Consider the following 27,342-nt stretch of genomic DNA (forward strand, 5'->3'; position numbering starts at 1 on the left):
ACAGAATGTCTGGAAGAGGAAAACACAGCCAGACAAAGTTTTTTTTTTTTTTTTTTTTCACATTTTCTTCCCAAACTCTTGCCAAAAGCACACACATTCAAACACAAGAACAGGTATTCTCAACTGCTCATTTTCTCTTTTTACTTTCTAACTGATTTGAAAACAACAACTCTGGCCCAATGACATAAAAATGTGATGAAAAACCTTTAAAAAGGCAAATCTGTGGAAATGTACTTTTATGTATTCTTGTTGATTTCATGTGTTTTTGAAATTTTAGTACATCATTTTCAATCAAAGCTTTGATTTAAGAACACGTGAAGTGGTGAACCATCAAGTAACAGAGTAAGAAATGTTTCTTGAGCAGCAAATCAGCATATTAGAATGATTTCTGAAGGATCATGTGACTCTGAAGACTGGAGTAATCATGCTGAGGATTCAGCTTTGCATCACATAATTAAATTTCTTTAAAAAATATATTCAAATATAAAAGTTATTATAAATTGTAATAATATTTCACAATATTCCTGCTGCCTTTTACTGTAAATCTAATTAAATAAATGCAGCTTTAGTGAGCATAAATGATAATAAATCTCACTGACCCCAAACTTTTAACATTAGTGTGTTTTATTTATTTTATCGTGGTCCACTTAATGTCCACTTTCCACATCTTAGTGTTGCAAATATTAGTAATATTTTTACAAAAAGTTGACACTTCACTACTTGATATCCTTTTGAATAAATAACAAGAGAATAAATTATATAAATGAGAAATGGAATACTAGTAAAAAATTAATAAAAATACAAACAAGACAGTAAACGGAGTAGGGCAAAAAATATATACATATTCAGTAATAATTAATGCCAATGTGTACACTGTTTTCAGAATATTTTATTCAAACAAATTAGCATTTATATTTATCCGAGTCTTTCGTTGTGCATATGGGCATTTGCTTGAATCCGTACACAATTCATCTTTTCACTTTTCCTGCTTTCACCAGGTGACCTACCTTGGCAAGGTGACGATTTCCGGCACTCATTTCCTGTCGGGCTGCACAGAGTCGGCCGTGATGGGATTATGCGACACAAAGCGGACATCTGTCACTCACGACGACTCCATCACCTCCAGCAGCGCTATCCTGGAGATCCGTCCCTTCCAGGTACGACTGCATCACCAGGACGGGCGAGGCGAGGCCACGGTTGCCATGGACACCTTCCAGGTGGCCCGCATCGCGTACTGCACGGCGGACCACGACACTAGCCCCAACGTGTTCGCGTGGATCTACCGGCAAATCAACGACGATCTGACGTTCCAGATGGACTGCCACGCCGTGGAGTGCGAGAACAAACTAGAGGCTAAAAAACTGGCCCACTCCATGATGGAAGCCTTTAAGAAAACCTTCCACAGCATGCGCAGTGACGGACGCATCCACAAGAGCGGCTCGTCCGACGAGTTCCCCGAGGAGTTGAGCACACCCGACGACGGCTGAGAGAAGGCCTAGGGGTCGAGGGGAGGGAGTGTGGGGGGGTGGGGGGGTGGTTTGGGAACGGGAGGCGAGGGAGCGCAAGTGTGAATGCGCTCTTTTTGTCTTTGTGCCATAATAGAATATTCAGAAAAATAACAAAACAAAACCTCAACAAAAAAAGAGAATGGAAACGGTGACAACAAAATTCAAACCACAAACCAAGAAACTAGTCTGTCTTTTTTCGATTTCGGCTGCCAGACAGACATGCCCATTTTACAAAAGCATCTGAGCGTCAACATCATTATGAAGAACTTTAAGACGGTCACACTCCCACTCGAAAGCTGCTGGGTTTGATATGGCGCGAGAGAAGTGGCAAGAACTTGCATCTGTTATTCTCCTTTCGTTTAGCCAATCGAAACCTTGGGCCTGTTCACCTTTTGTTTGGGGACCTGGGAATTCCTGATGTGTGTGCGGAAATCTTTTATGTCATTTTTTAGATAATGCAGAGATGTTTCCTCTGCTAAGTTGAGAGTAAAATTGTATAATTTTGATATTTATGGCAGGCAGCCAGCCAAGGGCATTCCTTTACCTTTATCGGGCCATAGTAATTATAGGGACCACGCGTCGATTTATTTAGTTTTTTAAGATACCAAAAGTCATTGTGTGTGTGATCTAGGGTTTGTCTGTCTGCAGCTCATGAGCCTTAGAATAACTATGGAACAGGTTCTCTGCTACAAAAAGCTTCTAGAAGCCAAGTGTGCTTGTCTCTCCGGTGTAGTTTAGTGTGTCTGTGTTCTCGAACAGAAAATACTAGCGCGTGTGTTACATGAGATGTAGAAAGCGAGACGTTCCAGGTGCTTCGGTATATTCACTTGCAGGTCTAAAGGTGCGGTCGCATTTAAGGCCCATTCACACCAAGAACGATAACTATATTAGTGTGTTCACCAGCGCACAATATCATTCTAAGGGTGCGTTTACACGACAACGATATGCAGAGGTTTTCCACGTACAGACGACACCATCGTCAAAACGATCCCCATTCACACGGATCCGCGAAAACGGATACACTATAGACTGAACACGTAATACACATGTGATTTAAGATTGTTTTAAGATGTGATTTACACATGACGTCATCGTCTTGCGTTTTTGTTGTTTACACGGAGACCGTTTTCAAAAACTTGCACTTTGAAACCCGTTTTCAAAACTGCGTTTTCAGGCACACAAAACGTCGATGTCGTGTAAAAGAATGGCCAAACCTCATAAAAAGTTTAACATTTTTCGTTGAGAACGGTGTCGTGTAAACAGCCCCTTAGAGTCTGCCACTTTAAAGCAGCTCGAGCTCTATAAAGCAGGATGGATTCTGATTGGCTGTGAATGTTTTTATCGCTCATTAGCTGGAAAGAATCGTTCTGGAAGTGAAATCGTTTCTCTGTGCCGCTATCATTATAGTTGTGGTGTGGACTCTGCTATTTTTTTCAATTTTTAGAATGAGTTTTGGAACGTTATAGTTGTCGTCCTTGGTGTGAACGGGCCTTTACTGTTGCTCTGCTAATTTTGCGAGCGAAATCCAGTTATTCCAGTAGGAATCTGTGATCGGGAGTTTCGTGTGAGGGCGAAAAGATTCCCCATGAAGATTTTGCTCATGTTCGAGTTGGTCACAAGAATCACAACGCTGACCAACAGAAAGTTTCTTGTTTTGAAAATTAATTCTGTGTGAGCGGCGCGTCAAACATCTCACTGCTATTAACAATGGACAAAATTTCTCTAATGTGACCGCACCTTATTTATTCAACACATTGTTTTTCGATCATGAACAGAAACTCTTGGTATCGGGCCTCTGTTTGCATACAGGGTTTTCGGGACGTCTTTCCGATGGGTTTGGAGAGAGTTGTGTGGATGTTTGTGCTGGGAGAGGGAGGACCCCTAAAGTATAGCTGTCCATAGAGTGCCTGTCTCTTTACCCCCATGCTGAATGTATGATGTCTCTTGTGCTGCAAGCGCTATATATGTACTGGTACTAAAAGCCTTGTTTGATTATTATTTTAGATTTTTTTTTTAAATATACATTTGTATTTGCAGGTAATTTGGGAGCTGTATAATGGTTTAGAGCAGGGGTGTCAAACTCAGTTCCTTGAGGGCCACAGCTCTGGAGAGCTTAGCTTCAACCTTAATTGACCTATCGGTAAGCCCCTCCCCTCGAACGCAGATGAGCCAATGGCAGTTGAGTATCAGTTGCACAGAGACCGGAACTCGGACATCTTTAGGTTTCAGCGCCATAGAGAAACATTTGAAGATCCGCAGCTCTCATCGGTTTGATGGTGTTTATGCTACAAAAATGGTATACCGATGGGCCTGGGGTACGTGTAACACTGATTCCAGGTATCCTGAGAGGATGGGCATCGTAATATATTTTATTCCATTTCCTAAACCCAAACAAGACAGAGCAAAATGTCTGCTTTGGATTAAGCTGTGTGTTGATGTGATCTGTAAACCTTCACTTCCAAATTAATCTTGTTACCCCACCATATTTATTTTTAAATATTTTATATATCCCTCGATGGCATATTTAAGTCCCACATGAATGCTCCTCGACGAGAGGTGGTCCTTCTGTGTCCAAAATGTATCAAAAACATATTGGGACAAGGTTCTCACACTGACAGCTGTCATTGAATGACAGTTAGCAACTCTGATTGTTTTTCCGAGTTAGCAACAGTAACTAAGGGGGGCGAGGCTTACCGATAGGCCGATTAAACGCACCAGTCCTTCAGGCTGCAGGGATGTGTGTTTTGGAGCAGGTTGGAACTAAACTGTGGCCCACCAGGAACTGAGTTTGACCCCCTCTGGTTTAGAGAGTCACTTTTTGTACAAGATGCCAAGACACGCGTGTTATTTTGGCTCAAAATGTAACGCATACACGCGGTTCCACTCGCCTGTGAAAACCCTGTTATGGGGATGATGGATTGTGGAGCAACGAATAAACAGACTATTTTGAATTCCGATTTTGAGTCTGATTCTAATTCGGATTGGGATTCTGTTGGAGTGCGTCTGGATTTGGGAAGATACCTTGAGAAGTAAGCATTTATAAATATAAAGAAATATATATATAGAAAAAGATATATACAGTGTATTTGAAACTCATTCGATAAGCTTATGTAAATACAAATGTATCCATTTTTTTCCTTTTAAATACTGCATTAAGTGTTCAATATTTTTGAATAAAGTGACAAGCACCATTAAAAGAATCAGTATTACGGCCAACTGTGAATTTGGATCGGGAGCGGAGGGCAGCCTATAGCGTGAGTGATGAAATGTCGGGAGAGTAAGGATGAGTGTCTCGTTGTTGTTGCTGTTGTTGTTTTTAATTTGTAAAATTGTAGATGAACGTTCTCACTACATGTCTTAATGGCTCAGACTCGCTTTAATGTTTTGAAATGTTACCATATGTGTTTTTTTGTATGCTGTATTTGCAAAGATAAAAAATATACAGTATATATAAACAATTTACCAAGCTAAGTTGTGTTTTGTCCTATTATTATTATTGGCCTTTTTATTAAAATGTCATTGATCATAGAGTCTGCTTGTGGTTGTGTGTATGGGTCAGTTTTGCTTACATTGTGGAGAGAAAACAGCATTATCCACTAGTTTAGTGCACATACAAATGTTGTAATTAAAATTTGTAATATATGTATGTGATTTAATCTACAAAAGGAGCTGTAATAAGTCTCTTTTCCCACTAAAAAACAGTCAAGAGATCTGCTGCTACAGTTGCTCTTCTGTCCTCAGTCACTAGGTGGCGTCAGAGTCCAACAGAAACTGGCACAACAGGAGAGGCTGCTCACTGCAGAGGCATGAGTCCAGCTTCCCCTCTCTGGATGTTATTTTGGGTGTAATGGGTGGAGCTAGAGGGGTCAAGCACACCCTAGCCCTATCCCTCCACCCATTAGATCCACAGAGGTGGAGCTGGATGTCATTTGGTTCTGCAGTGAACACCACTTGCATAATAGTGCCACCTACTTTGAAGATGCATGTTTTATATTATGCCAATATTTGTCTTAATCTTGTACCTCTAGAGGGCACTGCAGTTCTGCAACTGTATAGGAGTAGAGTATAGAAATGTAGCAGTAACACATTGGGTCATTCCTACAGTTTGGTGGATTTTATGTCCCCATGAAACAATACCTCATATTTGACATAAAATGTTAATCAACTTTCATGCCACATGGTTTTCCATACATATATTTACCCCAGTAAACACAAATTCATAATGATTAGTAAAACGTTTTGAAGCACTGCACACATTCTCAAGTTACCAATCATGTTTTCTCAACTTCACTTTGAAATAGGTTACATATTTATTTCTAAATTAGCAATTTTAAGTATTTGTATATACATTTACTTACTGTCTTTGACATAAAATACTAATTATTGTGATTCATATTTTTGTGATGTTTAAAACCATAAAATTAGTTTGTCTCTCAAACTCCAATCCACCCTGTTATATGTGTGCTACTTGCCCTTTAAAATCTTAAGCGTATTCCCTAAATCACATGACTTGCTAGAAGTGGCATTAGTGAACATGGTAGAAGTGACTTTTTTGTTTTGCCAAAAAGTATGTGACAAATTCACAGTATTTATAAAAGAGAAGACAAAAAAAACAAAAAAAAATACCTGAATGACTTTCTACATTCAGCAAGATTCACTATCTCATGAGGCCACAGGAGAGGATTTATGAATGGCAGTGAAGCGACACAACTGACGCTGGTAGGTCACATGATAATGACAACATTGCGAGAGTAGAACATTCGGATCCAGATTACATTCATACTATAGGCCTATAGAACGTACTATTTTAGCCGTCGCAAAACATAATAAATACCTACTCAGAAAGCATGTGATTTCGGATGCAGACACTTATTTCATTGGAGGGAAAGAAATTCCAAAAACAAAGTGTTAGTCATAAACTCTCTCTTTCCCTCATTTTTATACGAATTATCTAATAGTGTTAAACATAACATGTCCACCCTGTTGTGTCAAATTATACTGGGCATGAAAATGTTTATTTTTGTAAATAGATTTTATATACCTATTAAAGCTACAATATGTTTTTTTCGCAGCTAGGGGTCGCTAACCTCTTACAATAACAAAGGTGTAGGTTGATGACGCAGTGATAAGCGGAATCATGGAACTTGACGTCATGCTGATGGATCTAATAATGTTTATGGATGAGTCAGTGAATACATATATGTTTTTTAACATGACTGTGGTTTGAAGCAGGGGCGCGATTGCTAATGAGAGACAGAAATCAGCACCACACGCGAGTCATGCGGATATAAAGGAACGAGGACATTTCATTCTACCGAACTACAAGCAAGTGCTGAATTACTGCTCATATGGGTCAGTTTATTTGACGAATTAAACTTGTGAGGTAACGCAGCGCTGTTTCACTTAAACTGCATTTGAGTGTGTTAAAAGTTTTCTATGTGTTAGTTTGTTGGCTATATGAGACTAGCAGTAAGCTAGATCAACATTAGAATAACATACTGATCATATTCTAACATTTCATCATGTTGAGCTATATAAGATTGATTCGTTTTATGTACATTTGCTCACCTGTCTAATAAAGTACATGCAAGAGCGGCGTCCCTGTCAATTCGTCAAGCTCGCTCAAGTCCAAGTTTGTCGCGGACGTGGAGCTCTCAGCATCTCGAAAACGCCACGCTGATATTGATCCTCGTTTTAGTTCTCCTTTTGTCCCAAAGTCTGCTTGCCATGGTCCATAATGTTTGAAGAAACAACAGCAGCATGAGCGTGCCGCTAGACGTAACCACGTCTGTCGCCATGGTTACTATGGCAGTACGAGCGGAAACCAGGGATAACGTGGATATTACGTCATTGACAGGCGACAAGTGAACAGGGACGGGCACTATTTAAAATTGTGAATTTCTCTGAATTGACAAATTCTTGGAAACATTTAGGATAATGTAAGTACACAATTGACAGAAATATAACACTGTGCAAGTGGTTTTTGGATATTTTGATACAAAATTATTACATATTGTACCTTTAAATTCTAAATGTAAATCTTCTGCCGGTGTTTTGTTCTTTCCTAGCTAGTAACTGGCTTTATTAGCTTTAAATATTCACCCTGTTACACACCGCATTGTAAAATATGTCATGTAACAGGGTGGACAAATGTCCTAGACCACATGTAAAATATTTGGCCAGGATTATTAGGTTATGCTAACCAGAGCTTGACCAGTGTGTTTTTATGATAGACTGACATTTTCTCCATTTTCATAAACATTTTTTGAATGAATTTGAACATTTTTAATCAGCATAACATGCCTGCTCAGTCCAAAAACCATCAAAATGACCCACATTCAAATGAATAGCAATATGAATAGGACTCCACATATGATATGCTGCATACATGTCTTCTTATTTCTAATGACAAGACATTATTTATAACTATAAGTGGGTGTGCCTAAAAATAACAGACCTGAACATGAAATGACTGATTCATGTAGACTGGTTAAAGATGTAACTTAAAGGAACAGGCCAGCATAAATAATAAAAGATATGGTAAAGTTACGTGAAAGTTGCAAAAACAAAATACACTGGCCTAGTTATTATTTTTTTCCACTTTAATATGAGTGTAAACTTATATTTATTATTTGCAGGCAGCCCTGCATGCACTCACAGCTCTATATAAGCAGCTCTCATGAGTCAAAGTGAACAGGGTGAATACAATTTCGTGTCAGATTCATGTGTGAGATCACTTAACGTATGGGCTCGGATCAAAGAGTTCATATAAACCTCTTCAGACGCACCAACCTCTTATTTCTCTCCCTCTAAGAGAGTCATTTTTGGCTAGACTCTTTGACAGTGTGTTGGCCTCCATAAGTGAGAGCCATCACACCTCCAATGCACACTCAGCTCTTCAGGGTTCAGTGCTGGTTCACGCTCCATAATTTCAGTGGCTGAGCACATATATCAGAGAGGAGATTTGGAAGAAATTCGTGGAAGAAGTTAAATGCAAATTTCCCTTCTTTTTAAAAACATTTCTGAGTTATAACCTCAGTGTTGCACAAAGCTAAAACAATCTCCAAATCAGAGCCAGACATCTGCACCGTCTCCACTGAGGCCGGAGAGATCGTCGGTCCAGCATCTCAGCATATCTACCATCAGTAATTGAACTTTTACAAAGCAGCAAAGATTGAATGCTGATGTCTGATTTAAAAGCATCAAGGGAATCCCGTCTCCCCACTTCTCTCTTCTTCTTCTCTGTGAACGCTGTTGGGTCTCCTATCTGTACTATCAAGCTCAGCAGTGGACCTGTTTTATCACAACCTCAGAGTCAGAGTTAATGTGCCCATTGCTGATCTGTGACCAGTGTGAGATGGTGTTATCACGGGAATGAAGGTCTGCATCCGATTCACTTTAATCCCCACAGAAACACATCACAGAGAGAGCTGCATTGTGGTTAATGCAATGGCATAACTTTATCAAAGGATAGGGCATCATGCAAGGGCTTTAATGGAACCTCTGATTAATGAGGTCTGAATGGATAAATTAGCATGCTTTACATGTTTTTTTTATTATTATTATTGATTGTAAAGGTCAAGTATCATTAATCCATCCAAGTGATTCAGTCCAAACACAGGACTTTTTATGGATCGAACTGAAAGGATTTTGCGATTGAGACCTGACCAGTGCTCTGATACTGAACAAGGGAGCTGATTTTTTTAAGCCCTCGCGATCGTCCTCGGAGTCCACACTTTTGTGACGTAACGCTGCTTTCTTTGACTGTCGCGAAGAAGTCTGCGGAGCTGGTGGGTTTGGCAAAAGTGCACATCGAGGGCGCATATCAAACCTCAAAGTGAGCATCTTTCTGAAATCTAAAATGACAAATGGGACACCCTGGCTTCATCCGAAATCGCATACTTCCCTACTATATAGTAGGAGAAAAAAACAGTATGTGACAAAAGAAGTATGTCCGAATTCACAATACTCATAAATGAGAACGAAAAAAGTAAGTTATCGGATGAACTACTTCTTCCGATGAGATTCTGAAGTGTGCATATGATGGACACTTTACTATCCCATGAGGCCACAGGAGAGGATTTATGAATGGCGTTGATGAAATGACGCTGGTAGGTCACATGATAAGGCCAACATGGCGAATGTAGATTACATTCATACTATATAGACCATACACTGTAAAAAATTATCGTGATTTTAACAGTAAAAGACTGTAAAAATGCTACAGTGAAAAACTGTTAATTGGTTAACAGAAAGTTTCCGTACTATCTGTGGTAAGTAACTGTGATAGATCTAATGGTACATTTAATGTCATTTTACTGTAAAATACCGTTAAATTTACAGTTTTTGGAAGTAAAAACGAACAAGTCATTGTATAATTTACAGTGAAAAAACATAAATTGACATTCCTACAATTCCCTGCGTGACACTTCACATTGGATGTATTTTTGTTGAAATAACTATGTTTCGTCATAGTTTTCTCCGGTTTTTTTATAATCAGTCATGTACATTAGGGTTTTATATTACATTTAATGTTGTTAAATTAATGTTTATTGTATTTTAAAAATTTCATGTGTGTTACCATGATGGTGTTTAGTGTTTGTGTGAATGACACTGTGCACCTTCTATATATATTAATATTAACTATCTTGTGGAAGAACTACTTGTGATGAACTTTGATTAATCATGTAACTCTCATTACTGGTGAGATTGTTGGTTTGTCAGTGTAAAACTATGGTACAAAACAGATATTAATACTTTAATAGGTCGGTAAATTAACATTAATTTACCGACCATATTACTGAAATATTACATATTTCATATTACTGAAATCCAATGTTAAATATACATGTTTAAAATGTAAAATGTACATGTAACTCCGTAAGTATGTTTACGGTTTGATGTGTTTTTTACAGTATTGTTCTGGTAACCACAGCTGCCAGTTTTTTTCCGTAAAAACAACGGGATTTTTTTTTACTGTGTACGGTAACACTTTATTTTACAGTGTCATTGTTACACGTGTTACATGTAGTTACTATAGTGATAATTATTAATTATGCATAATTTCATGCAACTAACCCCTTAACCAAACCAAACCCTATTCCTAACACTTTAGTAAGTACATGTAGTTGCTTAATTTTACTCAGTAATTAAATGTATAATTACAGTGTAACAAAGACACCTCAAAATAAAGTGTAACCAAACTTTTTTAGCGGTCGTGAAGCAATTACTATGGTAATTACATACCCCTATGTTCTTGTGACCACAAGTGCACATGAAGTGTGCCTTATAGGAAAGGGCCTGAGACGCACCCCTAGGTAACACAGAAACTGAACAAGGATCACAGATACAACAGAACAAAAAGAATATCAGAACAAGAGTAACTGAATCAAACTGGACATTACAGTAACATCTCGTCTTTGAGGGAGTCCCACAAATTCATGAAACTACAGTATTTTTCTCCATATGTACAAAGTTTAGAGAAGTTTGTACTTTGTACACACAAGATCAGACCAGCGCTCTAGGAGTTTGAAAACGTAGGTTTTACAGAAAACTCAAAATGGCAGAAACATTTTAAAAACGGAAAACAATTTAGTTTCGAGCCCTGTAAATTTACTTAATACAGCGCAACATTGTTCTTTTAAATGTACACATGCATGTATCTCACACACACACATTGTTTCAGTGTGTTTTCCATCAGTGTGTCTGCCACTCTCTCCTCCAGCACAGATAGAGAGTGAACGCATTTGCTTGGATTAAATCAGCACATCATACACACAGACCCCAGCACCTTACATATGTATTACCTGCCCCATCTGAATCAAGTATAAATCCCTGCATGTCCTTGGAACACAGTTTTGAATGTCAAATTCTGATTTCAAATGAGTTCATACATTTCTATGAGAAACAAAGTGACAGTGTTGCTTAGAAAATAGAGAAATGCACTTGACAGACTTCTCATAAATAATAATGGGGTTGGAATTACAATTTTGTCTTCAGGTTCTCACAGCACCTTTTACAATGCAATGCTAATATATGCAAAAAAGGTGGAATATTTGAGCCTATGGGAGCACACCTGGATAACCTTACACTCCGATCACACTTACAAGCGTGCCGTGTTTATAATACTGTCTAGCCAACATGGCTTTTGCAGCATGTTAAGATACACAATCTTGTGGTTTAACTGCAAATGACTTCTAGACTAGTCATCTGTTCCTAATCGACCTTCTGATGTGAAACCAGTGGCCTTCCTTAAAAGACACTTCAGGTTTGTATTGTTTTTTTTCCATTGTATAGACCTGTGGATTATTGTTCTTGATTTATTACTGCGAAGGCTATCTTCAGGTCTGATGTGTTTTAGTCGTGTCGAGATGACATGGGTGGGCAGTGCATAGATGTAATGTACGTTTCTGAAGATATTTGTGATAAATGTGTGAGCCCATCCATTACCACAGACAGCACTGATATTCTTTAGAAGTCACCTCTGAGATAAATACAGATTGCGCAGCAAAACAAAATGATGTGATTCTCGACAGCCAAAAAAAATGTATAATAATAATAACTATGCATGTTTTTCCCACCTAGGAAGAAACTAGATTTAAAATTCATAGCAATATGATATATGATTGATTTAGAAACTACATGTAAGTACTCAATTTATTTGTATATTATATTGTAGGCCTATATATTTATTTATATAAAATCCATATTTTCTGGAAATGTTTTTAGAGGTTTTGAGACCCCCGTTGTATTAACTTACAAAGCATACATTAACATTAACACCTTATTTTCTGCCTTTAACGCCTTATATGTCACAGTCTTGCTGGCTGTTCTGCAGGCGTGAAAGCATGATCTTTAAATGTGTGTTTAATTCATTTCTGCTCCCACTGGTGTGCTTTTGCATCTGGCCTTTGGACACCGATAATTAATAGTTTATTAAATCACTTTACAGTGAAATACTGCATGTCCCGATGACAAATGAGAGGATCTTTCTGAAAATGAAATCAATCATAATGTCATAATCATGAAAGCTATTGCTATTTAAAAACAGATGACCCAACTTTCTAAAGGAAATGCAAAAATGTAAGGGTCATATCAAAATATACTTTCCTATAGCTTGAAATGTCTTTAAAAACAATCTGATATGCACATACAAAACACTTCACTCAAGTTAAAAGGTCATCTTTCAAAAATGTGTGATCATTTGACTTATTGTAATAGCCTGCATTAATAATTGATATGTGTTGGTGAAAAGCTATTTCCATTTGAATGTTCCGCTGTGATTTTGCAGGCGAATCGTTGTCATTATGGAATAGGATCACGTGTGTGCTTGAATCGAGATCGCAATCTTTTAATGATTAATCTTGCAGCTCTGTAGCTCCAGCCCTGATCAAACCCATCTTCCTGTAATGTTCTAGTTATCTTGAAGACCCTTGCTCAGTTGGGTTTGATAGGGTTGAAGCTAAACTCTGTAGGAATGTCCTCGAGAGCTTTGAGAAACTGATTTAGACGGTTATTTCCAATCCAAACAGTGGCTGGCACTGTTACAGGAACGTGTGTCACTGTTTTCTGTCATGGATAATAAGTGTCCATCTGTACAGTAAGTCATCTTACTCTGTTATTTGTCACTGTTTATAAATACTATGTATTTGGACATATTTGACTTGCTGCTTTTTGCATTTTATAGTGGAAGTAGCCTGGTGTCTCATTGTAAATACACAGAATTGTATATAACATTTACAGATACAAATGATAAACAAATTAAACAAAGAATCAAAACAAGTACATGCTGAAACATACAATATTGACATACAGTACTCGAGTTTTAAAGGGATAGCTCACCCAAACATTTTTATTCTGTCATCATTTACTCGTAAAGACTTTTGTTCATCTTAGGAACACAAATGAAGAGAGATTTCTGTCCCTCCATTGACAGTCTATGCAACTACCACTTTGACGCTTCAAAAAGTTCATCGTAAAACTAATCCATATGTATTGAGCGGTTTAGTCAAAGAGACTCTGAAGAGACTCGATCACTTTATGTAATGAACAGATTGAATTTAGGCTTTTATACACATATAAACGGAAGCTCAAGCATGTTCACTTGAAGTGCAAGAAACAATGAGGTTAATCTCTGTCAAAGACATTTACTTTGGGTGCCTCTATCTGCAACTATTACATTTAAAGTTTGTTTGAGCTTGTTTTCTTTGTGCATTATGTGTGGGCAAGCATGACTATTGCTATCGTCCAGATAAGGTGATTGAACAAACTCAAAGTCTTGAACTTGGGTGCATAAAACACCTCACAGTTTGTGTTACAGATGTGAATGATATCTCTAATCGTGCGGCTTGTTGTGGAGAGGAGTGTTTTACTTTTCTTAGCAAGTTGACATTAAAATGGGTGAAAAAAAATCACACGAGGAATGAGAACATCTTAGCAATCACACAATGTCCAAATATTCTTGTGTTACGCAGCACGTTTGAGCTTCAGTAAGAACCAATGAGGTTTGTTCTCGCGCGTCGAGCTTATGTTCTGTGAATAAAAGCCTAAATTCAATCTGTTCATCGTATAAAGTGATTGAGTCTCTTTAGAGAATTTAGACTTAACCGCTCAATTCATATGGATTAGTTTTATGATCTTTTTATGAACTTTTTGAAGCGTCAAAGTGGTAGTTGCGTAGACTGTCAATGGATGGACAGAAAGCTCTTAGATTTCCTCAAAAAGATCTTCATTTGTGTTCTGAAGATGAACGAAAGTCTTACGTTCTTTTTATAAAGTCTTTTTATAGATCTATGTAAAACATTTATGAATCCTTTATATCATTTATATATTTATATTATCATTTTATATATTTTAGATCCTTAAACACTATCTAAAATGAACCACTTTTCAACAATATAAAAAACAAAAGCAGAAAAATGTATATTTGGAAGTTGTGTGATTGCTAAGATGTTCTCATTCCTCATGTGATTTTTTTCCCACCCATTTTAATGTCAACTTGCTTAGAAAAGTAAAACACTCCTCTCCACAACAAGCCGCACGATTAGAGATATCATTCACATCTGTAAGACAAACTGCGAGGGGTTTTATGCACCCAAGTTCAAGACTTTGAGTTTGTTCAATCACTAACCTTATCTGGACAATAGCAATAGTCACGCTTGCCTACACATAATGCACAAAGAAAACAAGCTCAAACAAACACACGCAGTTAAATATAAAGTTGCAGATAGAGGAACCCAAAGTAAATGTGTCTTTGACAGAGATGAACAGGGCAGACTCTGATCTTCACAGCCCACTGAGACAGAAAAAACATCTGCTGAATCATGCACACACAGACACACACCTACAGATGACACCAGTAACCTTTTCCTCTGAGAGTGGATGAAAGCTCATACTCGCGGTGTACTACACTTCCTCTGTCCCTTCAGATTATTGATTCTCAAAGCTCCACTGAGCATCTGAGTTTCTCTCCATCACCAGGGCTTCAGTCTCATTCTGACAAACAGCACAACAGCAAAGAGACAAACAAATTAAAATTCTTTGAGGAGCACCTGCCGTCTCTCCGTTCTTTGAGGAGCTTCTTCAACATTGTTTTCGATAACAAAAATCAAAAGGCATTGAGGTAAAAGCAAACAGTTTTTTCCCCCTCAAATCTTACATTTGCTTCACTGCCCACGGACGTCATTGTAATTCCCACCGGATGTAGTGTGAGGAGAGGAGAGGTGAGGCCAGTGCTATCTAAATTGAAACTGGGATTCTCTCTCTCTCTCTCTCTCTCTCTCTCTCTCTCTCTCTCTCTCTCTCTCTCTCTCTCTCTCTCTCTCTCTCTGATTTTCAAGTATTTGTTGGGATTTAAGCAACAAATCCTACGTTTAATTGACCTTCTTAATCAATGGTTATACAATTTGAAAAACAACAAAGGGTCAGTCCTGCATGACTCATACATCTTTAAAGAGCTAAGCTTTCTGTAAATCTATACAGTATATTTATATATTAGATTTACAGAAAGCTTAGCTCTTTAAAGACTATGTGTGTGTGTTTGTGTGTAAAGTGTATCTACACACACACACACACACACACACACACACACACACACACACACACACACACACACACACACACATATATACACACACACACATATATATACACACACACACACACACACACACACACACACACACACACACACACACACACACACATATATAGTTTACACACAAACACACACACACATATAGAGCTTTCTTTTCTATATATATATATATATATAATGTGTATATAGCTATATCAGCACTGTCAATCATTAAAAAAAATGTAGGCCTATTGTAAATATTTGATAAATGGCTGTCTGCGTGAGCTGGATTCTTTACTGTACATGTATCCATATGCTGGACTTTATTACACATTATTACACAATATTATATCATATAGCCTAATATTGTGTAATAATGTGTAATAAAGTCCAGCATATAGTGGTATATATAGGCTACTTGTGAGACCACATTTTTAAAATACATCTCTGGATCTTTTTTGTATTGTATTATCTTCATAACATTTTTAGAGAAAGGTTCAGTTGACGAATGAAGATGAATTTCATGTCTTTTTGACCCCTTTGTTTTAATGACAGCAGCACTCGAACATGAACTCCACAAGTCAGCTAACGAAAAACAATTCAAAATATATCAACAAAAGTTAAAAGATAACAGATATCCCTTGTTAATATTACCTGTACATGCACAATAGGCTACAAACCTGACGGATAAAACAGAATGTTCACTGTTTAAAATCAGAAGTAGCGAATCGATTTCCGGTTGGTGAATGAATCACTTTTTTTCCTTTCTTTTTTTTTTTACGAATTTGAGTTTTATGGGTTACAAAAACAGCCTGAATCAGTTTTCATTCAACTGAATCGCGATTCAATCTGAATCATTCAAACAGCTCACTCACGCGGTGAATCATTTGGAGCAGTTCACTTTGTAAACAGTCAGTAATTCGATACTTAACTACGGAAGCCCTGAACCGCAACGTAAAAAAATAAATAAAAAAATTAAAATAAATCTAGCATTTCGAGATTAAAGTCGAAACATTTCGAGATTAAAGTCGAAACATTTCGAGATTAAAGTCGAAACATTTCGAGATTAAAGTCGAAACATTTCGAGAATAAAGTCGAAACATTTCGAGAATAAAGTCGAAACATTTCGAGAATAAAGTCTAAACATTTCGAGAATAAGTCGAAACATTTCGAGAATAAAGTCGAAACATTTCGAGAATAAAGTCGAAACATTACATAATACAGTCTTCTGTAGAAGTTGCGTGTGTGCTTTCCGTTATTTCACATTGCCGGCCGTACAGGCATTCATGCGTGTGCGTGCGTCTGTGTGTGAACTGGAACTACACAAAATAATAGCTTTACTTTTATCTTGCCTTTCAACAAAATGAAAATCTACCAACATGGCATTAGGCTATAGGACGTTATAAAATATACTGCGCCGAAATAGACTTTAGCCTACAGGCGAAAACACTTATAAGACTGGATCAAGATATCCAGCTTGAATGAATGCATGAATGAGGCATTTATATAGCGCTTTCATATGTTTACTGTAGGCCTACACTTAAAAGCGCTTTACAATCATTTCAGGGAATCTCTTCTCAACAACCACCACCAGTGGTTATATTATATAATATATTATATTTGAGAAACACACACAAAAAATTCAGAATTGGAAGCACGTCCTGCACCAGTGGACGCGCGCCGTTATGAATGCACACACACGCAACTTCTACAGAAGACTGTATTCTGGTACGTTTCGACTTTATTCTCGAAACGTTTCGACTTTAATCTCGAAACGTTTCGACTTTAATCTCGAAACGTTTCGACTTTAATCTCGAAACATTTCGATTTTAATCTCGAAACGTTTCGACTTTAATCTCGAAACGTTTCGACTTTATTCTCGAAACGTTTCGACTTTAATCTCGAAACGTTTCGACTTTAATCTCGAAACGTTTCGACTTTAATCTCGAAATACTCAAAAAAAAATTTTTTTAACGAATTTTTTTTTTTTTTTACGTTGCGTTTCAGGGCTTCCGTACCCTGGCCTCCTCGGAGGAAGCGCCCCTGATGTGAATACTGCAAACATTCTGTTACAAGGTAGGCCTATACCAAATATGATTACTGTATTTTAGGACCAGTCGGCTAAATATGAATGTGTGTTCTGCATTTTGATGGAACATTGATAAAAGCTAATTATCATCAAAATTGGATATGCTTTAGTTTAAATACTTAAATAGATTTATAGTCAAGATATAGTCAAAACTTAATAATGTCCATTTGTGTTTGTTTGTTTGTGTGTTTGTTTGATAGCCTACCACACCTTGTAAAAAAAAGCATATTGTGCTTTTGTATTAGCTATTTATTTAAAAAAGAGTTCATGATCAGTGTCACATTTTGGCCTATTTGATTAGTGACCTAGACATGCATAATTTTACATATTTCATCTCCATTTTGTAGATTTTGAATCACAGAGTTTTGAAATGATCTTATAGCCTAGTTTTGGAGTTCACTGAGTGTCGTTTTAAACTGACTCAACAGTGATCAAGAACAGAAACGCTGGAACACTCCGGTACAATTTAATTTCTTTACTTTCCTAAAGTTGATTAAGAATGTTTGTGTGTTTATATGTCTGGCTCTCAGATCTGCCAGACGGGCTCCAGGCACTGCTTCTAATCTTACTGACCTGACTGTCCATCACTGACCTGTGTGTGTGTGTGCGTGTATTTAAAGGATTAGTTCAACAACAACAAAAAATGCAAACTCTGTCATCATTTGTGTTTTAAATGAACCAAAAAGGAGATTTGCAGAAGATCAACAGCTCTTTTATACAGTGAAATCATACCAGGGTTTGCAAGATCCAAAATAACTAAAAATCCCCATGAAAGTATTAAGGGAAAACAAACACATAAAGTAATTCTAGCTAATGGTATCTAGTTATTTGACAAACATGTCAAATGTCATTAATTCTAGCATATCTCGAGTCATGACCGTTTTGAATATGGAAATGGAATTTGATTGCTTCAGTGAAAGGAACATTTTAGAGAATATTTACATTATATCGAAAAGAGCCACTTGCATATTCGCACATTCTGCCAAAGTTGTCCTTGTGTGTTTCATGGAAAAAAGAAAGTCATATCATTTTGGAACAACATGAGAGTGAGTAAATGATGACAGAATTAATTTTTACTCATACGCCTCGAGTAACAAGCATGAGAGTGGAAAATAGAAGCATTTATGAGAGGTCAGCTATAAATATCCTTCATGCCAATCATAGCCATCAAAACACACAAGTGCAGAGATGTAATTCTTAAAGGTGAAGAATTCATTTATTTTGATGTTAATATACCAAATCCTTAGCTTAATATGCAAAGACTACTGGAAGTAAGCTATTTGTAGACTGATTCCCTTAAAAGCGTGACACTGTGACTGTAAGCATCCTGACACTGCAACAGTGACACTTTTTCAGCGGTGTTGGTTAAAGCTGCAGTCTGTAACTTTTTTGGATTAAAATTATTATTTTTTATACATTTTTGAGCAAGTACATAACCAGCCAGTGTTCAAAACTCTCTGCTTGCCTTAGCTTGACTCAAAACGGTAAGCTTGTAATAATGTTTTTAACTCCAGTGGTACTGGTGGATTTCCGCGGGAAGTTCGAGCATGTCTTTGCGTCATTACGTCACATCTGTCCACATAAAGAAGAGTCTCGGCTAGTAGGCGATGAGTGTGAGGATGTTGGAGGTGGAGATTTATAGCCTTTTCTCACAGCACTTGATATAATTAAACTTATCAATTTGATGGCGGATCCAGAAAGGTTCAAACGACAATCACCAGTGACAACTGGAGATTCACCCATTGAAAAACGCAAAAGACTTCGGACTTCGGAGTGGCTACAGAAAAAAGGAGACTGCAACCGGTCCCATGTGAAAACAAGGATAAATATCAGAACTTCGGAAGGTCTTTTGAAAGGTGGCATGAACTCCGTGTTTGAAAGGGGTTAAAAACGGACGCAGAGACGGTAATGATGGTTATGACACATGTATGTGACTGAAATTAGATTATATTAAATATGCATCTGATTACAGATACGTGTGTTTGTATTTCACAGAGAAGCAGTTCTAAGGAACATTTGTTGGTATGACAATTAGAAATTAGACTTCACAGAAATGGAAGCTGAACTACTGGTAGTTCTAATACGCATTAAATGTAGTCACGTAATGCTGATGTTTTTAACATTAACAAATTGATAACAAAGTATAATTTGCACGGTTTGACGTGATATGATAAGCGATTGTTAGATTTAATCAGAAACAAGATTTAAAAGATTGAATCTCCTCAAAACATTGGATTCATCCGCACTGTGCCGTGCCGAGGCAACACCCACGTAAAGTTGATGATCCCGCGAATAACTGCAATTGCAGATTTCGAACAGAGATGGCGACAAAGAGGAAAAACTACGGACTGCAGCTTTAAGTATTTTTCCCATTAATTTTTTCCATAGGGATTTTGTTAGAGAGTTAAAAGCCTTGAACTAAACCAAACAGTTGCAAGGTGAATCACAACATTACAAACCTTGCTTAGAAGCAAAAAATATTTGAAAATCAGATGAAAAGACAAAGGTACAAGACTACTTCACTGTGTATGGCTTAAATGAGGGAAAGAACTAGGTTACACTCCCAAGAAGCATTGTGAATGATATAATCACATTTTTTTTCATATTCATGATTAATTGCACCTAACATTAAAGTTGTAATACTTTAACATTGAATCTCCAAATGAAGTATTTTAAATATTTGTTTAATGGCATCTTTTTACTAGCACTATGAATAAAGGCCAGTATCACTGATACCACATACCAGTACTGATATTTATTACAAATATTTAGAGTCTGTCTCCCTACACTCTTGAACATCATTTGCGGTGCTTCATGGGAGTGGGCGACGCTAGAGTTCCTTCACTCTAATGCTGGGTTGTTTCAAATATGGACAAACCCAAACATTGGGTTTAAAATTTTTATTAACATTTTTTAAACCAACGGTTGGTTTTGACCATATTTGACCCAAACATACTGTAGGTTGGGACAACCCAATGCTTTTTAGGGCATTTGATTTGCTTGTTTCGATTCTCTGACTGGAGATTCATTGCAATGAATCATGGGTAATATATTTTTTCACACGTAATTTAACTGTCAAACAAGATTGTTTCAAAGATATATTTTCAATATATTTCAATAATGCAGACTGAAATATATTCCATCGATAAATAACCTCGTAGCTCACAGAAGCTTTGTCTTTAAAGGGTATAGTTCAACCAAAAATGAAAATTCTCCAACGCACATTCACGCAACAACGTCTGCTCTCGCATCAACACAACACGCATGTGTCATGGTGCTCTCGTGTTGGAGATTTATATTTTGTAAATAAAGTGATAAATTATGTTTGTTTTTTTGTCGCCTCATAAAATAAAGGTAAACCACTGGAGTCACATGGATTACTTTAATGATGTCTTTACTGCCTTTCTGGGGCTTGAAAGTGGTAGTTGCATAGGCTGTCAATGGAGGGACAGAAAGCTCTCAGATTTCATTTAAAAGATCTTAATTTGTGTTCCGAAAATGAACAAAAGTCTTCTGGGTTTGGACGACATGAGGATGAGTAATGGTCACAGTTTTTTGGGTGAGCTATCCCTTTAGTGGTTTTTAAGTTATCGTTAAAAATACATTCCCCTATGGGTACATTTTTACTTCTGGAACCCGACTGTTACACTGTATTATTATTTTTGCAGTTCCTTTGGTGGCTCTGAAAACTATTCTGCTTTTCTTCTCATTTTATGTTTATTCCTGTGTTTTATACCTTGTCTTCCTTGACTTTAGAGTTCAGGGATCGATGTATCTTGAAAAGCTTGAGGATTGAGGTCTGCTTGTGAGAGATAAAATACACTAAGGACTGACATTTTTTTTCTTCTCCAGCTGTAAAGAAGAGGCTATGTTGGGATGAAGAGGAGATATATTGACAGAAAGAGAAACTAAACTGATAAATGAATGGCCTCCCATAGGGATTGGTTTTCCTTCAGGAGAAATTCAGCTGTGCAGAGATTGAAAGACAGCTTGACTCACACTAAAAGAGAGGTGTGTGTTTGTATTTGTGAGTGTGTGTTGGAAAGGTCAGGTGATTCATTTCACACCTGAACGGTGCCATTAGCGGAGGTATAGGTCTTTTTGTTTGTCCTCGGATATAAGATCCCTTTAGCCCTTTTTATCTGGCTGATAACCAGCTAAAATAAGACATCACAGCCACTGTGTGATGTACAATGGTGGTCTGGTTTAAATATTGTATTCTAATATAGTTTATATGTTTTGTTTGGTCCTCTCTCAGTGTCTTGTGCGTGAATGTGCGTCTGATGGGTGAACAAACTTTGGCAGGTGCTGAGGCGAAATAAAAAATGTTTTCAATTACTGTCAAGATGTGTTTTCTCTTTTTCTTCTCATTCCCAGTGTTTCTCTCTATTTCTGCCTTGCTCATTATTCATTTCTCTGAACCTTTTCACAAAGATTTTTATTGATCAGAGCTGCAAAAACTCTTCATAAACAATATTAACCTTAAACCCACAAATGTCAAGCTTGTTTGTGCATTTATGTGCTCATGTGTAGTCACACATTACTGTGTATGGATGTGTACATGAACAATGTATGTGTTTAAAGTCAACTGGAGATGCCACTCCATGGATTTTGCACAATATTTACTGTGTAAAGCGTTTTACATTTTGCACTTGTGTGTTTTACTTGACCGTGTCCGTCAAGATCCATAAAAAACTACAACTACATAAAACAACCAATTTATTTCGCAATGAATAAGTAAAGCTATTTTCCATGACTGTGTAAGACTTCCAGTTTATTCACCACTATAGGTAAATAACTAGTGCAGTAAATGGTAAAATTATTATAATCAATAAAAAATATCATTGCTCTGTTTTTTTTAACTGTCTGTGAAATAATAAAACTTGTGGAAATAAATAAATAAAAAATATGTCCACAAGTGGCAATCACCATGGTCGAAGCACCAATGGCTATTAGCTAAAATATAAAGTTGCTTATTATAGTGTCAACTTAAGGCCAATTTTCACAAAATTTGGTACATATATTCAGTTTTACACAGTGTACAAGTATATCCATTTTTGTAATGGTAGGCCATTCAGATTTTCTATTAGCCGCTGAATATTGATTGGCTGCTGGATGCCATGTTTCCCTTTCAAGGGAACTCCCGTTGCGTCGAAAAGCTGACGCTATGGGAACGCTTTGCGTGATGACGTCTTGAAGCACATGTAAAATCAGTCCAATGGTGTGGCGGAACGTCAGAGGCGGGTGACGTCACGTACCAGGAAGCTATAAAAGCCGGCCCGAAACAGAAAACGAAAGCTTTCTGAGTCTTCAGTTGCGCTCTGTGTTGAATCTGTCCTTGTTATTTGGTGTTGTCTGTCTATATTATATATATATATTCAGTATGGCGAGCAAGCAGCAGTTTAGAGTGTGTGTCCATCCCTGCCCGCGTTATTTAACGGGAGGTGATACTCACACTCTTTGTGTTGTTTGTTTGGGTGAGGAGCATGCCCAGTCAGCACTCGAGGGTGGTGACTGTGTGCATTGCGACGCGCTTCCATTGCGCACGCTCCGATCCCGCTTGGCTCGGTTCAATCCCGATCGCGTTCCCCAGGGCTCGGGTCCCGCCGCGGCTGAGGCTCGGCGGCGATCTCAGACCTGGGGTTCGCAAATGGATCTGTCAGTGGATGTTGAGACGGGCTCTGCCTTATCTCAGCATCAATCTGACAGATCCAGTGCCTCTCATCAGGGTGTGGAAGCACGCATTGCGGTTTCTTCCCCCTTGATAGAGGCACCAATACTGCAACTGTCCAGCTCTGAGGAGTTGGATGTTGTGAGTATTGAAGCTGAGTCTGAGGATTCGCCACCTCAGTCTCATGCGTTTGAGGAACTGCTCGATGTTATTACTAGAGCAGTTGACAGACTATCTATTGAGTGGCCAGAGGATAGGCAGGACGTTCGTTCGAAAAGTAAGCTCGACGAACGCTTCCTGCCATCTCTTACACAGCCTCAGCGAAGAAGCCTTCCGTTTTTCCCCGATCTCCACACCGAGGTGTCGAAATCGTGGGGAAAACCGGTTTCATACAGAGTGTATGCACCACAAACATCCCACTATTCTTCCATTCACAAATATAAAGAATATGGTTATGGGGAGATGCCGAAGGTGGAGGAGACGCTTGCGAGCTATCTCTCTCCAGCAACGGCATCTTCCCTGAAAGCTCCTTCACTTCCCTCTAAGCCAGTAAAATTCACATCATCTCTGGTTCATAAATCGTATGCAGCCGCTGGTCAAGCTGCAGCGTGTCTGCATACGATGTCTATTATGCAAGCCTATCAGGCAGAATTATTGGGGGATTTAGAGGAGGGCGGGGGAATTGGTCCTGACACAGTGGCTGAACTACGCAGAGCCACAGATCTGTCTCTCAGGGCCACCAAGGAGACCGCTAAATCAATCGGGCGGTCTATGGCAGCCCTGGTGGCCACTGAGAGGCATCTGTGGCTCAATTTGAGCGATATAAAAGAGAAAGAAAAGCACGTTCTCTTAGATGCTCCGGTTTCCACTGTTGGTTTATTTGGTGATGCAGTAAACAGTGCGGTAGCTAAATCTCAGGAAGCTGCTAAACAGGCAGCTGCATTACAAAAACTTCTCCCCCGCCGTTCTTTCATTGAGGCTGCTGAGCGGGAGCAGCCTCACTCCTCTAAAAAGAGCGCTGAACATCGTGCCACTCAAAAACAGAGTGTGTCCTCTCGTGCTCCCCCACAAAAATCTCGGGGACACGGAGGGCGCTCTCAAACCCAGCAGTCTTCGAGGGGTAAAACGGATCTGCGGACCGTTATTACCGCCAAGAAGGCTGCTGGGAAAAAGTCCTGATGTCTGAGGGCTCAGGACAAATGAGGGTAGTCCCCCCGAAGCAGAGCGGTTAACACCTCTTTTCACGGTGCCCGTCTCTCTTCGGTGCCCTCAGGGGACCGTTCTGCCAACCCTGCCACCTCTGGTGTTACAGGGCGCAGCGGTCTCCGGCGAGCACATATCTCAAGGTCCACCCGGAAACGTAGTGGCCTCGGGATGCCCGCCCCCTCTGAGGAGGGTGCTAGAGCAGTCTGTTTGGTCGTTCCCTGCCGGTGCGCCGTTACAGGGCGACAAACCGACTACTCAACAGCAGGAGAAAAATACGGTGCCGTCTCTCTTCGGTGCCCTCAGGGGACCGTTCTGCCAACCCTGCCGCCTCCGGTGTTACAGGGCGCAGCGGTCTCCGGCGAGCACATATCTCAAGGTCCACCCGGAAACGTAGTGGCCTCGGGATGCCCGCCCCCTCTGAGGAGGGTGCTGGAGCAGTCTGTTTGGTCGTTCCCTGCCGGTGCGCCGTTACAGGGCGACGAACCGACTACTCAACAGCAACAAAATCCAGAAACCAGTCTCGAGAGACTGGTACCTCTAGTAGAATCTTTGACAGCGTGGAAGCTACTGTCAAATGTTTCTCGTTGGGTCCTGCAGACCGTGGAAAAAGGGTATTAGATACAATTCTATTAACGCCCACCGCGGTTTATGGGGGTCCTGCCCACAGTGGTGGGCCCCGAGCAGGTTCTGGTTATGGAACAGGAAGTAAACACTCTGTTAGAGAAAGGGGCCATAGAATATGTACCCCCCTCCAACAGGGAAACCGGGTTTTACAACCGGTACTTCATAGTTCCAAAAAAGGACGGGGGATTGCGTCCCATTTTAGATCTTCGAGTTCTGTACGAGTACATGCAGCTCAAGTTCAAAATGTTAACCTTGAGACAAATCGTGCCACAGATCAGGTCCGAGGACTGGTTTGTCACGATAGACCTCAAGGACGCATATTTCCATCCGTCCGTGTCATTGGAAGTTCCTGAGGTTTGCTTTCGGGGGCAAAGCATACCAATATCGAGTTCTTCCATTCGGCCTGGCTTTATCACCCCGCACTTTCACCAAATGCGTGGATGCAGCTCTGGCGCCTCTGCGCCTCCGGGGTATTCGCATCACAAACTACATCGACGATTGGTTGATTTTAGCTCAGTCGCATTAGATGGCGGTTCAACATCGAGATGTTGTTCTCGCCCATATGAAAGAGTTGGGGTTACGGCTGAACGCCAAGAAGAGTGTGCTTTCTCCATTTTAGAGGACCACTTTTTTAGGCGTGGTTTGGGATTCAGTGTCGATGCAGGCGCGCCTGTCATCGCCACGCTTCGATTCCATCCTGGCAGCTGTGAGAAGTGTAAAGCTAGGCCAGCTACTCACTGTCAAACAGTTCCAGAGACTGTTGGGTCTCATGGCAGCAGCTTCCAACGGGATACCTTTTGGACTGCTGCACATGAGGCCCCTGCAGTGGTGGCTCAGGACCAGAGGGTTTTTCCCCGAGGGGCAACCCATTTCGCACAATCAAGGTCACGCGGTGATGCCTACGTGCCTTGGTTATGTGGAAGAAACCTTGGTTCCTGTCCCAGGGCCCAGTGCTGGGAGCTCCTTGTCGTCGCAAACTGCTAACGACGGATGCTTCCCTCACGGGTTGGGGAGCGATCCTGTGGGTCGCTCATCTCAAGGTCTGTGGGAAGACCATCATCGTTCCTGGCATTCTATAGCCTAGAGATGTTAGCTGTCTTCCGGGCTCTGAGGAGCTTTATCACAGGTCTCAGGGGACACCATGTGTAGTACATACGGACAACACGTCGGTAGTCGCCTATATCAAGGGGGTTTGCGCTGGCATGCCATATCCTCTTGTGGTCCCAGGGGAAGTTGCTGTCACTCAAGGCAGCCTACATCCCCGGGGTCCAGAATATAGGAGCAGACACTCTGTCGAGACAGGGGCCGAGGCCCGGGGAATGGTGGCTCCACCCCCGAGGTGGTGGAGCTGATATGGAAATTATAAGTGGATCTGTTTGCGTCTCGAGAGACGTCTCACTGTCCACTTTGGTTCTCCTTCACGCATCCAGCTCCTCTGGGACTGGATGCTATGGTACAGACGTGGCCGAGGCTACGTCTGTACGCCTTTCCCCCAGTTGCTCTGCTCCCGGGAGTTCTGGAAAGAGTTCACAGGGACCGGGTTTCCCGATCTTGTGTCCCTCCTCGACGGGCATCCTCTGGAGTTACCCGTCAGGAGGGACCTTCTGTCCCAGGCAGAGGGCTCGATATTTCACCCTCGGCCAGAACTGTGGAACCTGTGGGCTTGGCCTCTGAGGGGGCCCAGCTCATAGAGTCAGGTCTCTCAACCGAGGTTGTTGAGACCATTCTACAGTCCAGAGCTCCCTCCACGAGGAAACTTTATGCCCTGAAGTGGAGAGTATTCACTTCTTGGTGTAGTGACCGTCGGTTGGACCCAGTCCACTGCCCAATTGGTACAGTGCTGGAGTTCCTGCAGGAACGGTTCACTGCAGGTCTGACCCCGTCCACTTTAAAGGTCTATGTGGCGGCCATAGGTGCTTACCACAGTCCTTTGGGTGGAATGTCTGTGGGGAAAGACCCCTTGGTATCTTGTTTTCCTTCGTGGCACTTGGAGGTCCTCCTCCCTTTCGAAATCGGACCAGGAGGCGAATAATTTGCTTTGCCCTGTTCGGGCGTTAGACGCGTATGTCCACAGAGCTGCCCTGTGGCGTAAAAGTGACTTTTGCTCCCCTAACAAGGGAGGTCCAGTGTCTAAGCAAAGGATGAGCAAGTGGGTGGTTGAGACTATCTC

At 39.9% G+C, this 27,342-nt stretch overlaps 1 protein-coding gene and 1 long non-coding RNA gene across 2 annotated transcripts in view; one reads left to right on the top strand and one right to left on the bottom strand.

The window, feature by feature from the left end:
* Positions 1-4,979, top strand: part of pid1 (phosphotyrosine interaction domain containing 1) — a 30,955-nt gene extending 25,976 nt beyond the window's left edge. The window contains exon 3 of the mRNA XM_082182297.1: positions 999-4,979. Within this exon, the coding sequence (XP_082038423.1) occupies positions 999-1,487 (489 nt within the window). The 3' untranslated portion in view covers positions 1,488-4,979. The remainder of the gene's footprint in view (positions 1-998) is intronic.
* LOC309507863 overlaps positions 1-27,342 on the bottom strand; it is a 469,488-nt gene that overhangs the window by 169,107 nt on the left and 273,039 nt on the right. The window lies entirely within an intron of this gene.

The sequence above is a fragment of the Leuciscus leuciscus genome, assembly GCF_965113295.1.
Source record: "Leuciscus leuciscus genome assembly, chromosome: 10".
In the NCBI taxonomy this organism is placed as follows: Eukaryota; Metazoa; Chordata; class Actinopteri; order Cypriniformes; family Leuciscidae; genus Leuciscus; species Leuciscus leuciscus.